The sequence below is a fragment of the Heliangelus exortis genome, chromosome 3, assembly GCF_036169615.1.
Source record: "Heliangelus exortis chromosome 3, bHelExo1.hap1, whole genome shotgun sequence".
Classification (NCBI taxonomy): Eukaryota; Metazoa; Chordata; class Aves; order Apodiformes; family Trochilidae; genus Heliangelus; species Heliangelus exortis.
The window spans coordinates 43,949,066-43,966,418 of NC_092424.1; the positions used below are offsets into that span (position 1 = coordinate 43,949,066).

General features: G+C 41.2%; 1 protein-coding gene across 3 annotated transcripts in view; it reads right to left on the reverse strand.

Annotated features, from left to right (window-relative positions):
• The window catches only part of CCDC85A (coiled-coil domain containing 85A), an 82,392-nt gene extending 65,596 nt beyond the window's left edge, over window positions 1-16,796 (reverse strand). For all 3 annotated transcript variants that reach the window (XM_071740367.1, XM_071740366.1, XM_071740365.1), the window contains exons 1-2: window positions 15,883-16,796; window positions 12,505-13,420 (exon numbers count right to left, since the gene is read on the reverse strand). In XM_071740367.1, coding sequence (XP_071596468.1) covers window positions 12,505-13,420; window positions 15,883-16,101 — 1,135 coding nt within the window. In that variant the 5' untranslated portion in view covers window positions 16,102-16,796. The remainder of the gene's footprint in view (window positions 1-12,504; window positions 13,421-15,882) is intronic.
• Between the last annotated feature and the right edge of the window lie 557 nt (window positions 16,797-17,353).

A 17,353-nucleotide genomic window follows, 5' to 3' on the forward strand; every position in this document is an offset into this window, starting at 1 on the left:
ATGGAAAGCTGACAGTGGATAGATAGAAATTCTTGAAAGACAAGCTGCAAGATTTCCCTCAGATCAGAACATTACGGGCAACAAGAGATTTCTGCCTGCTTCCCCTGGTTCCCTTCATATTAGAAATATGAGTTTCTAACCTCAACTCATATTTCCATGACACAAAAATCAACAAAACAAAACAGAAAATAAAACACCAACAATCCCAGTAACCTTGCTTCTAAAAGCCTGTGAACTCAGTGAGAACATGCAAGTGTATAAAGCCTGCCACCTGCATAAACAAAAGGAGCTAGATGATTTCATTAGCTAGATCAGTATTCTCCACATAACAGCACAGTGATTTAGTTTCCAGAAGTAGCAAAATCAGGAAGTGCATATCTGCACACACATGCATTTCCATACCACAGTACACAAGGGTCTAGGAGAGGCAAGCAGTCATTTATTCTAAATAGCAAGAGGTGTCTCAGGTGTTTAATACAAGCTGCCCGTATTCCTAGTAGGTGTGTTAGGATATTTTCTAGCAGCTTGTCTTTTGAAGTCTGCCTGATTCCATCCTCAGGTATTCTCAAGCTGCTGGCTTCTGTATCACGTAGTTGCTGGGAAGCTACAGAGCAGAGCAAGACCCCGATATCAGATTGGCACCAGTCCTACAGCCCAGAGCATTCCCTGTACTGGCAGGCAATACAGGGAATACTTATCCATACTCATACCTTGGCAACCTGCTTTACCTCAGGAGGATCATGTTAAGCAGAATCCTTGCTTTTCTGCTGCTATGTAAAAAGAGTAGTTTTAGATCTGTGTCATTCCCTGCAAGAAATATTTTTGCTCATTTCTAAAGTAGTTTATTTACCAGGCCAATTAGCCTCCTGCTAATCATCTCTCATGCTGGGTAACAGCCTAAAAATGTAGACAAAAGTATACAAAAATATTCAGGTTATTCTGCTCCTCTAATTTTTCTAGCAATGCCAAATCCTGCAGTCTCAGAAACATTCTCAGTTTCCTTTCATTGTATATAGATGAAAGTGCTGATATTTTACATTTTTAAATCCATGTTCATGCCTCGAGCTTTGCACAGCTCAGGCAGAAGAAATACCATCACTTGGAAAGAGTGTTCACTAAACTGAACATAAAACATGAGATGTAACCAGTCACCATGTGAGTATCCTGGACGTTGTGTTAGAGGATTTCATTCTTACTGTCAGTGACATTCCAAGAGTTCAAGATAGAAATAAAATTACTATTTTTCCTCTTTCAAACTCTGTCAAATGTTTTGATAAACTATTGTTTTACACAATTCTCACTATTACATTTCTTACTAGTCTCTGCATTTCTAACTACTTACTGTTTACTGTTCTTATTCAGGGTTCACAGTTTAATTCCTTGACCTATATCCAGTAAAATTGCACAACAAAAACCTGATAATCCCATGCCATAGTTATAAAATTGGTTAAACATATAAGGAATGTTTTCACAGGAGGAAATTATATGGCTCTGCAGAAAATTTTACAAGCAAAGATATTTAGACAAGTGCTACTCCAGAAGTAGCACCATATGTTCCTATACTTGACCATGAAAGACAAAATCTCTGTAAAATGAAAAGCAACGAATTTTTTTTTCAAAAGCTACTGCCCTGAGAACGTAAAAACATGCACCAGTTTTCAAGTACCAAATAATTAGAGCAATCTAATTAGGAAAGAGATAATTAAAAGACTAACAGGTTGCTAAATCATGCTCAGGACACACAACCTGGTGTTTGCTCCAGTTTGTAAGTAAGATTAAAATAGTAACAGCACCAATGTCTCTTCAATCTCTGCACAGGTTTGAAGCATCAAATTGCACTCAGGCCACATTTCATCATAAGAAGTGCCATTAAAAACTCTGTGCCCTGCACGGCAGGAAACTGCTGTAATTGCAGCAACTTTCTACTCATAACAAGAATTGTTACTGTAGTCCTGTCATCACGTACCACTGACTGGAAATGTTTAGGCTGTCATTTTTGAATGTCAAAGCCTGATTGCCCACTGAGTACACATTACTCTGAAGCTTTACAATCCTGGACTGAATTCTGATCAGTGCCATTCACAAACATTTTAAGAAATTACTTCGCAGCAATGACTTTTTTATTGGAAAACCTCTGTATTTTGGCAGACAGTGAGAGCCTTTACCCAGTCTTCCTTCAAACACAGCCACTGCTTCACATAGCTTTAAGTAAGCGTTTTATACTGCTGTATTTGATAGATAGTGGCAGCAACAACCTACCTGCTAGAAGTGAATCTACTGGCATTCAGCCAAAAAACCTCAAAGGACACAAGTTCATGAAGTTCCTATCTTCCACATCCGCCAAGTCCCACAGATGTTCAGCCTGAGACTCAGAGATTTATATCTGCTAAGCCCCACTTCTCCTCTTCCCTGGTGTATTGACAACATGCCACACTATTGATTGGTATTAAGAGCCAAATTACCATCTTGACAAAATAACGTTCTCATTTTTTACGCATATAAATTTATTTTTAAATTTTATTCTAATGAATGATGAATACTCCTTTTACCAGTTAGCAGTGTGAAACCCACAGCTGCTAGACCATATCTCTGATTCCAGCATCTTGAATTCTCACATGAAGACAACTGTAGTCACGCAACTATACTGCAACATTAAAAACAAGCCATGAGAAGCAAGGCAGAAAAATACAGCTCCATGAAGTTTCACTTCATGTTTGTATTCATTGTAAATTACTTTCTCTATGTGCAAAAAAACTTTTGAGCACCCTGTAAATGGAAAAGGAACATTAACGACTTCTAATATGCCTGCTGTACACAAACAAAATATAATTAAAAATAGCTTTGTTCCCCACTGACTTGGTTAGCATAACTCAGGAAACTCAGGAAGGAAAGAAATGTTGCCCTAAAAGTTGATTTTGAAAGGAAACACATTGACAATGTTAGTATGAAGCTAAATGTTCATCAAGGTAGGCATGCGAGTAACCTCGGCCCCAATTTTTACACCACACTCAAAGCAGACTTATAAAAGAAAAAAAACTGTTACAAAAGGGGTGTGATACACAGAAATAATCAGTAGCTACGACCCAGGAAACTTGAAGCTTAGTGTCTGATTAATCCTGTCTTTTGTTTAGCCCAACATTCTTCATGCACAATATGTCAGTCACAGTATTTGCTTCCCTGGTAAATTGTTTTGAGAACTACAGATAGAAAGTTCAAAGTAATAACAGGGCACTACTACCAGGTGTACAAGTTTACTCAGCTTAACAACACATCCATGGCTCACGAGGCACATCAAGATCTCAACTACACAAAGCCATTTTTTTCTGACTTTCCACACAATATACAAGTAAAAACACGTGGTCCCGAAACCAGAGCGAGACAGCAGGGTATGAGATCTGGTAACTCCACTGCAGTGATGCAGTAGCAGACAGTGAAAAGAGCCCCTTAGCACTGGGACACCTTGACTTTGAAGAGAGCAAATGGTGCTCAGATCTCCCCACCAGAGCACTCCCCACCTTAGGGGAACAGATGTTAGCAAACTTGTATGCAATTAAATTTCTACCAAGCCTTATCTGACTATCACCCAAGTCTCCCACCTCCAGTAAGCCAGCCTCTAGCCCAGCTGACTGGTTTGCTGCTACCAGGCTACATCTTGGATGGTGTGGAGGGTAAGTACTGATGAAATTGAAAGCAGACAGGCCTGCAGATGACAGCTTAGTCAGCATCAAACCAAGCCAAGGTCTACAACCTCACCCATTCCTGGACCTCCCCAGATTTGCAGCTGGCTTGACCTCTGAATCAGAAACACACTGGATTACTAAAGGGATGATAGTTACATGAAGCAGAGAACTGGGCCTGCAATATGTAGGCCAAAAAGGTATTTCTGGTTTACAGCACTAAAACAGAGAAAACTATGTTTGTTGAAATATATTCCTTTAGATACTCAACAAATGTCTTGGATGTGGCTGAAACTGAGAACATTCTTTGCTTTATCTTCTTCAGATTCCTGATCAGACCTCTGAAGCAGGGAAGAAAGTGTCTCTCAAAATATTTGTTTCACCAGATATAATGGGACACAACTTTAGTATTTAGTAACCACCTGTCAAACAGCCATGCTAGCTGGATGAGTAAACCAACTGGCTGGTTTTTCATCACCTAACTAGCAAAACAATTTACACTCCTGAGGTACTCGAACATTACACTGATCAGTAAAAAACAGATTATCAGTGAGTCTCAGTATTTGGAGTTAAAGTTCTTCTGGTGCCCTGGGAAACAGCATTCCTTGATAAACAGAATACAAACTTTATCTGGATTTTTCTCACTGAGCAGTGAAAATCTACTGCTTTCATCTTTCATTACAGATCCTTTCCCACAAGTTCCAAGAGCCTCTTGCTTACTATACATCATGATGTATTTGAGTAGCACTGCAAGAACAAATTAGATAAAATTTAACAAGATTTTGGGGGTATTAAAAGCACTTAATTAAAAATGTCACATTCGAGGGTGAGCATCACTTGATTGCATCTTCACAGTCAACACCCTGTTTCTTCTAGAACAAGGACAGTGAATATCCCAAAATTTCACATTAGGTTTCAGTGGTAAGCAAGACTGACATTTAACATCAATTTACTAAAAAAATACACCTGCTCAGTGCATCTCTACCAAGCACAAAACAGACAGAGCCAAGGTTTACTTCATTTGAAATACAGATCTTAATAAATTCAACAGATCTTTCGCTCTCAAAGCAAACAAATTATTTCTCATGCAAACATTCTACACTAATCCTTCAAATATTCATTTTCCAAGCTGATATTGGAATTGACTCTGTCAATTTTGTTAGCTAAGAAAATAAATACACTACCAAGAAACAGAGGTAGAAAAAAGTATGTGGCCCAGGAAACTTGACTCTTGGCTTCAGTGACTGAAATGCACATTGCCAGGTGGCAAATGCTAAGTGTTGACTTGTCATTCAAGAACAATAAACTTTGTTTCATTTGGATTATTGCAGAGTTACTATGAAAGAGGGTCAAAACAAGTTCTTTTGTGCTACAACTCTTTTTTGACTTCAAGTATCTTTTCAGTAATCCATGGATCAACAACTTGCTGTACTTGCAGAAGCATGATCAGTAAGAGGAGTTAGAACTATCCAGCACATTCTTGACCAAATGAGGCTGATGGAATGACTCGTGAAGATAAAAACTCTGTGATGCAAGCTTCTGAGGTAGTCTGATCAGTCACTTCCGTGCTGTCAGACAATCCAGCAACTAATTTTTAACACTCTGAACAACACAATGTTTCAGTACACTCTCGAAGTTTACAAAACCTTTCCATTTTATTCTATTCACAGAGAAGGCATTTTACACAAATACCAATGCCTGAATGCTGAAATTAGGATTTAATTTAATATGTTCAGAATGGCTTTGTCCTCCTAGTTCTCCAAAATATTTGCACATGCTATGGTCGCAAGCGGTCAAAGCACAGCATTCACCATTACTGATTAGAGTATAGATCAGGTGTCAAGTTCCAACAACAAGGAATAAAACAAAGTTCTTAGCACCTGTAGCCGGAGGAGGCAGATTCTGCTATGTTCTGCTGCTTAGTTAAGACTGCAGAACATTTGGTCTTGGTAGTTGGAAAGCTGGTTAGGAAAAAAAACATGGTTGGAGCAATTTGCTTTCAAGTTTTCTTTATGGGCTTTATGATATTGCAAAGACCCGAAATTAAAATTTTAACTTCAGGTCACAAAAAAAAACCCTAAAAGGGTTGCTAAAGCAAGCAAGATGACTGACAATAACAGGCAAACTACTTCATTCAGAGCACTGCAAGAGCAGGGATATTTAAGCATCTTGCCCCTGTCTGGGCATCCAATTTCAGTGCAAGACAGATGCCAATGAGGAGTAAAGTGCTCAAATACTTGGAAGGATCTATGCCAATTTTCAGTTCCTACTTCATCACATTCATATGCTTGTGCTTGATATATTGAGCTGCATTCAGTGAAATGTTCTTTTTCTCTCTCATAATCGATAAGTATTTTTAGAGGCTCATCTTAATGTTATCAGTAATGTTTTCAGGCCACAAAATCATAAAATTGATTTTTAAAATCATTAAGATTTATCCACTGTAAAACAAAAATAGACTCAGAAACCAAGAGGGGATGTAGGTCACCTATCAATGCTTTTTCCAGGCTTATCTCAATTTCACATCAATGTAAGCTGCACAGTGATGAATCAGCCCTGGAACATTTGTAAAAAGCATATATTATATATATATATTATATATACACACCACATATTTTGTTCTAATCCAATTCACAAGTACACACTACAAAAGCCTACACAAAGCATTAATCAAGGCAAAGTTCCACAATTTACAGGAATTTGAGACTCAGGGAAAGAAATCTAGTGAGTTTTGAAGTCAAACTTTTGAAGGTGGTATCTCAATATTGATTTTGTTCGAGAAGTTTGCTATTAAGATGCATAAAATCTCTGGAATAATTTAGGTAGCCTTGAGGAAGTGCCAAAACAGAGACCTGCAGAAGACATTCAATATTGTTGCTTACCACATGGCTCACTGTGCATTTGAACTCAGAACACTTAACTCTTGACAGTACTTGAATACTACTGTGTTTGGTTAGTCTAAATAACCAATTAATATTATATGGACTTTTACAAATCAGTATTACAAGCCTTGTCACTATTTTTCCCCTCTGTAACCTGACAAAATATTCGCAATAATTCAACACAAAGTTCACACAAATCCTGCAAGTAAAAATTAAAGGATTATAGAAACATGCGCAACAATGCTGGGTCCTTCCTCTCCTCAGGAATGTCAAGAAACAATGCAAATATGCCAGAAGTTTTATAACAGAACTGCCAAGTTGAACTGAGACTGTTATTCTCAGCCTTCACATAACTGTTCATTTTTTAAGACAGCCTAGCTCCAGATAGCAGCTTTCCCATTAACAATCGATAAATGTGCAAATATTTTCACTCTGGATACCAAATGCACACAGCCAGTTCTCAAATCATGAGCCCAACTCCTTTTTTTTTCTATCTCACAGAATTAAAAGTACTAAAAACAATTTAAAAATTTACAAAAACACTAAATGTGCACAGACTAGTAGAATTATTCTTTTAAAGACTACTTTAGTAGCTATCCTTCCCCTCAAAGTATATTTCTGTAAATAATTTCCTCCAAACAGATTACTCTTATTACTAGTATATCTCATAATATACCTTGCAAGGCTGAAATTCTTAAGCATGCAGCCCTTACCAAGAGTTATTATAATATCTAACTCTGAATTATAACTGCCAGAGTTCAAAGGATTCAACAGTTTACTCACCATAATATTTTAAAAAATGCATTTTCCTATTATAAAGCCTAACACTCTAACTCAAAAAGCTGTGCAAAGGACAACACTACATTAGGTTCTGTCCTAATGTTAAAGGGGCTCTCTCCAAGCAAGGACTCAGACAAGGCTTTAACATGACTCTACATTCTGGCACTAAAAAAATAAAATAAAAAAACTGCCTGCAGACTTCAAGCAGACAATACGAACATCTATGCAAGCTCCTGATGAGCTCTCAGAGGTGAAGGCAAACATCTTGCGCCTTGACCCAGTAAACATGAAAAATGAACTTTTCTACTGTCTTCGGTACACACTGACACAAACTCCCACTCACTAATCAGAAAATACACTATTTAAAAAAAATACAATGAAATAAAAACAAAACAAAACAAAATCAGTGTGTCAGATTCATCGCAGATGTAAAGTCAGGAGATGCACACAAGCACCGGCTTGCAGGGCGTCTGCCAAGACACTGCCAATAATGATCCTGTGATTCATTGTTAGCCTTTCACTTCTGGAGGTCTGTGGTCAAGTGTCAGTGAAGTTCCAACAGCCACTCAGAACAAGAGATATGGCCACGCAGCTCAAGTTAATCAGGCAGCAAGCAGAGCTGCTAAACACTCACTTCATACTGGTTAAATGCTTGGAAAGTAAGGGCACCAGTCACAGGTCTAGAGGAATAGGCTGTAGCATCACTTCTGTGTCCCCGTTACCCATCACACCAACAGGGACAATGAGGAACTGATTCACTGCAGCAGCTGCACCATCATCACCAGTTCCCTCCCACCTTGAAACACACACACACATATCACAGACTAACACAGACCCTGCTCTAAAAGGCACGTGGTATACTGGTGATGGTTTAAATAGAATACACCCATATACCACACTCTGAATGTTTCAGTGGAAGTGTTATTGCTTTCATTGAAGAAAGAACGAAATAGTATCAAGTCCTTAATGCAAAACAAAGTCATCTGTGTAGCAGGACATACAGCCTAAGGAAAAAAGGAAAGACTATAAACTTTGAAAGCCGTGACTGCACAGAAGATACAGTGTTTCACACATGGCTGTGGTGTATTGACAGTCCTGTAACAAGAGAGGTTGTTCATACCCATACTTCCCACCATAACATGCAGTACCACTGCCTAGCAAGCATCAGATATAGACAGAGGCAAACCTTTGGTCAGTCCCTGAACTTTTCAGCAATCAGAGGGCTGTAACTGTATGTAACTGAAGCATGGTAAGTTTCTATTTACTGAGTGGCATCAGTCATCCCTTTAACACCTCAGTAGTTCTGCTGGAAGCATTATTCACCTATACTAAAACATTCAAACCAAAACTGGGTTGGATATGCACAAACTTCTCCCAAAAGCCCTACAACACGAGTTTCTAGTAGGTTCATTGTTTTGGTATTACAAGCCACATTTTCAACCTGAAAAATGACTCCACAGAAAGAGTTTGGCAACAAATGCAGCATGCTCCAGTCAGGTACATATCTACATATGATGCCCCAGTCCTCTTACCACGTGCAATAGCTAAAACTAATTTGCAAGTTTGACATAAAACCTATGGAATTCAATAGGGCAACTCCAACTAATATCAAGTTGCACAACCCCCCCCCTTAAGATAAAGCAAGTTCTGAAATAAATAGTATTTCATAGTGGGTGGCAAAAAAATCTATCAGTCCTGTATAAACCTGTTTATACAACAGATTACTCTCAAGAGTAAGTAAATGCTGCATCAGGCTCCCAGTGGCAGATACACAGCAGCGGGTGCCATCAAGAAGGCTCAATTTGCAAACCAAGTATTGTACACTGCTAATACTGACAGGCAAATTATTTCCACTTCAGAGTAAAGAAACATAACACATAAGCAAGCCTAAATCAAAACATGACACCATGTCACTGCTTGGCCAGCAGGATGCAACCTATTTCCACCAAGAGTGTATCAGTTAACTCAGTAACATAAGCAGAAATTTTTTCTCTCTGATGTCATACTGCAGTTTTCTCTTTTTACTCAGTGCAGTATTTTCCAATTTTATTTTCCTTATAAGAACATTTATAGCAGAAACAGTTCAAAATGTAAGCTGAGTCTCCATTTCATCTACAAATGCCTTTGCTCAAGGAGAGGTTCTGTTGCATTTGTTCTTTAAGAATCCTCACACCTCCAGCAGTATGTACAGTGTTAGTCAGCAGTTTTGCTTCTCTTCATTAATAACCTCAGCAGGAAGCAAAAAGCACATATGAAAGCTTGATACTTTCCTTTCACACAAAAGTCAAAGCCCAGGCTAAAACAAAGGACTTCTTAAAATAGAAAGTTTACAATAAATTGCTTAGAATAAAAACCACCACTTAGACTGCAAATGCTGAAAGCACATTAGTTTATATATAGGCACTTAGACCCCGAGTATTTGTGTCAGAGTTGAACTGTCATGTAATATTCTAGGTTGCATAAATGTTCTCTTTAAAAGGTTTCTACTGTTGGAATTTTCTCTTCTAATTTCAACAATCTTTCTATCCCCAATACCTCTGTACTCATTACCCGGAATGTTTAGGTGTGATCACAGCAAAAGATTGTTATCACAGTTTATTTGGTTAGAGTCTTCAAAATGAAATATATTTTTTCAATTAACAAACATCAAGACAAATTTAGCTCTCATGTCTCATTTTCTGTCACTCCAGAGGTTAAGGAAAATCATTTGAGAAAAACATGTAGGAGTACCCTGAAGTAATTTTTTTAAGCTTTATAAATCTTATAAATGAAAGCTGACATGTCATACAAGAAAAAATACCAAGATCAAACCTTTGAGCACAGAAAATGAGAAGAACTATGAAAGAAAATGTTATCACCTCATCCTTTATTCCTTCAGCTGTGCCTACGGACCAAAGACTGCTTCAGACTGACGCAACTTCCCGCATACCTCATGACAACTTAAAATATTCATGAAGCCCAAATGATTAATGCATACACAATATGCTGTAAAGCAGAGTACTACTACACATCGTATTTCTGCTAGCATTGCAATGTTATATTGCAACTGCTTTAACTTTAGCTTCAGAATTTGTCAGAAACCTGCAAATACTCTAACTCTGTTCCCTTTGCAATGTGTCTTTTTTTTTTTTTTTTTTTTTGTGTCTCTCTCCATACAGTCCAAGTTCTGGTACTAAGGAAACTGTAAGCTACTGAATACATAGCTTCCCTGTGGTCACCCAAGTGCTGACAAGACCAGCATTCCAGGTAAACGGGAACTGTTGGTTGCATACGGAAGCTCTCATTTCAACAGGAATAGCCAGGCTGTTCACAAACATATCTTCCAGTTAGCACAAGTAGATGGCACAGTAATTTTTAGAATGAGGTTTGGCATCCAGAATACCTTCTTCTCTCAAACCTGATTCAGAGACCAAGGAAGATGGCACAGGCTTGTACTGAGCCTGGTAAATTCTGATTATTTATTTGTTTACAAAGGAATCACAAGATGTCTTTGCTGTTCATCACTTAGGGCCACAAACACTTCACTCTTGCAGCTCAAATGACGTCAACAAGTATAGTAATAAGACAGAAGGTACATAATAATCACACAGATGTGAGACCAAGTATCTACTAGCTAGATATATTCCAATCTTGAAAACAAACTAGATGCCACCAACACGATATGGTATACTAACATGATTTTGGGATAAGTATATAAAATAGTATCTTTTAATATTGTTCATCAGAGCTTAAAGCCAGGTTTCCAAGCCACTTCTAACTTCTGTTTTCACAATTTCACCATTCCTTGCAGCAGATGCAGAAAATTAGGAACTTCCTTACAATTCAATGCTCAGTTCACTACCTATACATGACTGGCAGGTTCCTATATACACAGAACACACACATAAAGATTAAAACATTACTTTCACAACAGTAACAAGTGAGAATGGTCAACACTTTTACCACTTCAGTGTTAACTGTTCTCCAGAGCTCTACAGCAGCTGGCAAAATCAAAACAAAAAAGTTCAAATGATTCAGCCTTGCTGTGAAGGCCAAGTTATTTTCCTGAAGTTTAAGGCCACTTCTGCAGAACAAATCTGTCAAGCTTTACCACTGACCAAGGTCAGATGAATGTCAGAATTGAAGCTCATACTTTCATCAAATTATATAAATATGAACGGAGAGGTTTGACAATCAACTGTAGAGAGAGGTCATCTGCAAAAATGGTTATATGAAGTGTAGGACAGAAAAAGTTCTGATTAAAGTCAATAAACACTCCCAAATCACCAGCTCCCCTCCCCAGCATCTTGTGGCCCCAGTCCAAACTGCAGATAGTTGAAATACTTAGTACAAAGACAGTCAACTCAGGTTTAAAGTTACAGCTTTTTTCCTTGCCCTAGGAATAATATGGCTGAGTTCTTAACAGGACTATTTGGACACACAAAAAAATCAGAAAGCTCACCATGTTGGGAGTAGGAAAACCATACCTCTATCTGCGCATGAGTTTTAAAAATGCATACTTAAAACCTGCAATCACCTTTCTACGTAACCAATGACTGAACTGATGAACATCATAAGCAATTGAACATCAATTTTTACTTTGCTGTAATTAAACACATGCAAACTCTAGGCTTTGAAAAGCTTTAGGAGCTATCAGATTAATTTATACCGAGCCTAGCTCTTCAACTGGGGTCTTCTCCAAAGTTTATGGAAAGGGATCCAAGAAGCCTTCCAGTAAGAGACAAGAATTAAAAAAAAAATTTTAAAGCTACAGACAAAATTAGGAAGGTGGAAATGAAACCGGAGACATTCAACTCCATTCTGCTGACTCAAATATAGGGAGGACAAGAAACATACGTAATTCCTCTCAGATGTAAAAAGAAATCTACCCAGGGACAAACAGTTTATATCTACCAGCCACTGAGCAGGATCAAGGTCACGAGTTACTTCTCCATACCTTATGCCAAGACACTTTTGCTCTCTTTTTTTGGCCTACCCAATACCTGCTGGATGGACTAATAGGTATGCTCCAATTGATTCACTTGCTTAAGGAATCAAGACTGACACCAGACTTGGTACATTTCTTTTCACCTAAAGCATTATTCCTTTTCCAGAAACAGATGGAACAGCACTGAAACTACCTTAGTAATTTGCAAAGTGAGTTTTCATTAAATGTATCGACCCACCGTTCATTCCATTGTATATACTTCTGTGGTGAGGTGACAGGTCATCTGTTACTTGTCTCCTGAGGGTACCTTCTCTGCTGCCCCCACTGAGATGTTTGAGATGCTCTGGGCTTCCTCCATAGTGTTGTTTGAGATGCTCAGGGCTCGTACCCCTCACTTTGTGGAGATGTTCTGTACTTCCACTTGGCGTGTGCTTTTGAAGATGATCTGGGCTGCCACTGCTGTGCTTTTGATGCTCAGGGCTACTACCCGGCCTCTGCTTTGGAAAGTGTTCAGGACTACTACTCAAAATGTGCTTTGGGAGAGTTTCTGGGCTGCTGCTGCTGTGCTTTTGTTGTTCAGGTGCTTTGACAAGGGTTTTGTGATGTTCTGGACTTGGTCCTTTCAGGTGATGATCAGGACTTCCAGAACTCCTAGGCTTCTGCAGGTGTTCTGGGCTGATACTCCTGTGTTTCTGGTGCTCAGGGCTTCCTTCACCCCGAGTTTTTTGAAGATGCTCTGGACTAGTACTTGGATGATGTTTATGATGGTCGGGACTGTCTGTACTTCCTGTGCTGGAAGTACTGCTCCCATCCCCAACATCTCTAATGTAAGTACTCGTTGTGGTCAGCTGGCACAGGCTGATTTGGCTGTCGATAGAGCTCCGGCTGCCTGCTCCACCACTCTTTTCCTCATCCAGCAACACACACAATTCTTTCAGCTCCAGGTTTTCCTTAACCACTTCTTCTTGTCGCACCTCCAGTTCCTTCAGCTTCTGTAAGTATAAAGCGACCTCTTTGTGCATAATACTAGCACTGAATCGGCCCAGTCTCTGCCATTCACGGGACACTTTCTTGCCCTTCTGCCTGTCATCATCAAGAAAGCAGCAAAGGTCTCTTAATTCTTGGTTATCTTCTTGCAGCTTCTGGTTGATATCCTTAAAAAGAAAGATAATCATGATAGAGAAGTGTCTGAAAGAATTAAGATTATGTCATTACCATTATGCAACCCATCATCCAAACACTCAAGTGAGGTACTAATAGTTGCATGTGCAAATAAACTAAACTGCAGTCCCGTAAATGTGGCTATAACATGGAGCTAATCTCAAAGGGTTCAAAGACTAACTTCCGATACAGCATAAAAGTTTCACTTACTAATTAATTTTCATGCTAAATATCAGAATAAATTAGCTCCCAAGCTGGGCAAAGATCATAAGCGCTCTCACGATGATCTCACTCCCCTGAGAAATATTCATCTGCTGAATAGAACTGCAAGATATATCAGAAATTGTAATCTCACTTTAATAATTAATTACTAACACATATGCTCTCTATTCCCTAAAGCATATTCACATATAAAAATGAACCTTTCAGAGAATTAAAATATTTGGGGGTTGTTTGATTTTGTTTCAGAGCTGCATAAAAGAACCTTGTCATTCATCCTTTAATCAGAATTGCCTCAACCACTCTAAAATAAAATAATCTGCTTTAATATACTTTTCACTACTAAGAAAGTGACGTATATTATTCCATGCCATTCTTTAAGTGAGGAAGTCTGAAGGTGAAATGTTCAAGCTATTACCACAACAGAATAATATGCCAAAGAAAACACTTCCAGTATTTTATCTTCCTAACTTGTTTGTGACCATATTTATCTCTTATCTAATTATTAATGGGTTTTTTTCTTATGGATGATATTAGAAATAGAGATTAGACACAACTGTCAGAAATATAACCTTATGGGAAAAAGCATTTTAGAATTGTTTCTTAAGAAACAGAAGCTTCTGCAACTCCATTGGATTTGTGTACACGCATGTGCTTGTCTGATCTTTGCCTCAAAGTAACTTGACCAATTTCAACTCGTATTTGACAAAGGAGAAATCTCAATTAAGCTACAAGGTATCCTTAAAAATCTGTGCTGCTGAGAGATATTGAAAATTACCCCATTGAAATAAAATTTGAGGTGAAGCCTCAGCCAGAAGCAGGAGGCACCCATCCACCCAAACCAGGTGCAGCTGGTCAGTGTGACTCAGGGACCAGTCATTTCACAGAGGACAATGGAAGCAGATGCCCAGACAGAACTGTAGAGGTCAAAACCTCATTCTCCCAAATTCCTTTAAAAAGTTCCAGCTGAGGCATGTGAACAAAAGGTGGAAGTTAAACATCACCTAAGGAATCATTCCTTCCTACACATCTTGGTGTGTTTTGTTACTTATCTGGAAAATGCATAAATCCATATGATTTCACAACAACTTTGCACGTAACTGGGAAAATTATACTATTGTTGTAATTTAACTTACATTGAAAATTTAATACACTGATATACCATCAAAAAGATACAAAGAAACAAGACACATTTTGCAGCACAAGAAAATCTGGGAGACAGCAATAGTATTTCTTTTTATGCCACACTATTATCAAAAACACTTTCTCAGTAATTTAGCTATGGAAAGCTATTCTACAAGTCAAAACCTCTTCTAATGCACTCTAGCATAACTATGCAAAGCCCATACGGCATCCCTGTCTGTCCTCTCCCCAAGCCTCACCTCACTGAAGTAATTTCCTAAAAAGAATGTCATATCTCAAAGCAACAACACAGAAAATGTTTTGTAGCCATGCCTACTTAAAGATAACTCTCTAGCTCCCTAATATGTGTGTCCGTGCTACATTTGGCTAATTATCCGTGAATAGTTACACTAATTCCCGATTCTCAGAACTAGAGAGGAGACTTTAGGGACTACGCTTCCCATCCGACAGAAAAGTTAATTTAAGAAGGGATAAGTCATTACAGACTCGGTCTGCCCGTCACTGTAGTCTGCAGAAATATACGATGGAAAACAGTTTGTTCAGAGATGTGTTATCAGATGTCAATAGTTTCAGACAAGAAACTAGGGATCAGTTCTGATCGTGCTGAAACCAAGCCCTGGGGTTTGCCATCACCTGCCATAGGCTGCACTGCATCCTGGAAACGAGCAGCTCTCTCCAGCCTGCCTGACAGATGAGTAAGTCATTTTACACTAGGGACAAAAGACAGCATATGCTATACAAGACCTTTTGAATGTTTACAGCTCTACACGCTGTTCTTTCACGTGTACTTCAGACAGGATTTCACCTTACTAAAAAACAATGAAGTCTAACACAAAAGTAACAAGACTTCAGTGTTTCCATCACCCCAGAGCATACCGGGGCAAAGCACACAAACACATGTGCTCCACAACCTGCTGAATCGTTGGTCATCTCTTAAACGGGCACTTGATTTTTAAGCGGGATTAGACACTATTCATTCCAGCCCTTGCTCACTTTCCATGAGATTCTCGGGAACGGCTCCTCCCAGACCATCCACCTGATGAGCTCGCTCCGGACACACGGCAGAAACTTCCCACCCTACCCTCCCCGCTACCTTCAAGCCGCGGATCTCGCCGAGGTGGAGCTGGAGGCGCCGGTTCACCTCGCGGATAAGGTTGCTGTGGTCCAGCATCGCGCTCATCTTCTCAGCCTCGGCTCGGCGGAGGCTGCGGATCAGCTCCTCCTTGCTCCACTTGAGCAGCTCCTCGTCCGACACCTTGGACAAGTCCTCGGCCGGCGCCGCCCCACAACTTTCCGCTGCCACTTTCGACATGGTGGCGGCCCGGCAGCCCGGGGACACCCCACCGCCAAGGGGCTACAGCCCTCCTCGGGGCCGCCCCACCGCCCCGAGGGAGCGGGCAAGCCCGGAGCCCGTGGGCAGGACCTGCGGGAGGAGGTGGGGAAGACAGGAGGGTGCCCCCAGCTCCAGCGCTGGCGACGGCTGGGGGCTGGGGTCGGGCTACAGGTTACGAGGGAAATAATTTCTGGCCCCAAGCAGCGGATCCTGGAAAAAAGGAGGAAGAGGAGGAGGAGGAAAGGGTGTGGAGGAAGCCGGGCTACAGTCTGGGGAGCAAACTTCCCTCGTCGAGAAGAAAAAAACCCAAAAAAACAAAAAACCGCAAGACAAAGGAAACCCCAATGAGCCCGGTCTTTCAACAGGTCAGCGGGAGCGGAGCGCGTCTTGTCCTCCCTGCGGCGCCGGGGCTGCCCGGCCCTGCAAGAGGCGCCTCTCACGGTGACCGCCGCCCCTCGGCTGAGGGATGCTGACGCGCCGGACGGGCAGGATGCGGAGTCCCGATGCGGTGCACCATGACGGAGGGCGGGCGGGCCGGTCTGGGACGCGGGGCCCGGTTCCGCTGCAGCCGGTGGAGCGGGTCGCGCGCTGCCGGCGCTAGTGGCGGCCGCGGGGCGGCTCGCGCCTTTTCACCGGGGCGCGCGCCACGTGCGGGCCCGCGCGGGCGGGGCAGGAACGGGGGGGAGAAAAGAGGGGGAAGGGGGGGGAAGGGGGATCTGGGGGGGGAGCGCTGTCGCCGCGCGGTTTGCGAGCGCCACCTGCCGCACAAGCGCCATTTTCCTCCCGGCGGGGGCTGCCCCGGGGAGAGCCCGCCCGGGCCTCCCACAGCCCCGCACCGGGACTCGCGTTCGCATCCCGGACGCTGCCTCCCCGAGGCGTGTAGGAACGGCCCGGGGAGCCCTGCGGCTGCCCCTCCGCTGCGGGAGTCCGCATTACATCACGGAGAACTGGCACCGCCCCAGCCCTCGCCTCATCCTTCGTGTGCAGTGAGAGCGGCGGAGCCCATCGTCACCAGCCAGAAGGAGACACAGCCCCCGGCTGCGACGCTTGACTCGAGCCGAAGGTCGCATGCCATGGAATGAGCTCTCCCCAGCAATCAACATCGGGATGCTCATAGCTCTTCCTCCCCTCCAGAATATTCCCCCGCGGTGCTGGGAGAGGTTTACATTTCCCACTTTGCTCAGAGATAGAAAGACGTAAATCTGCCTTGCAGATGATTTGAGAATGAAAC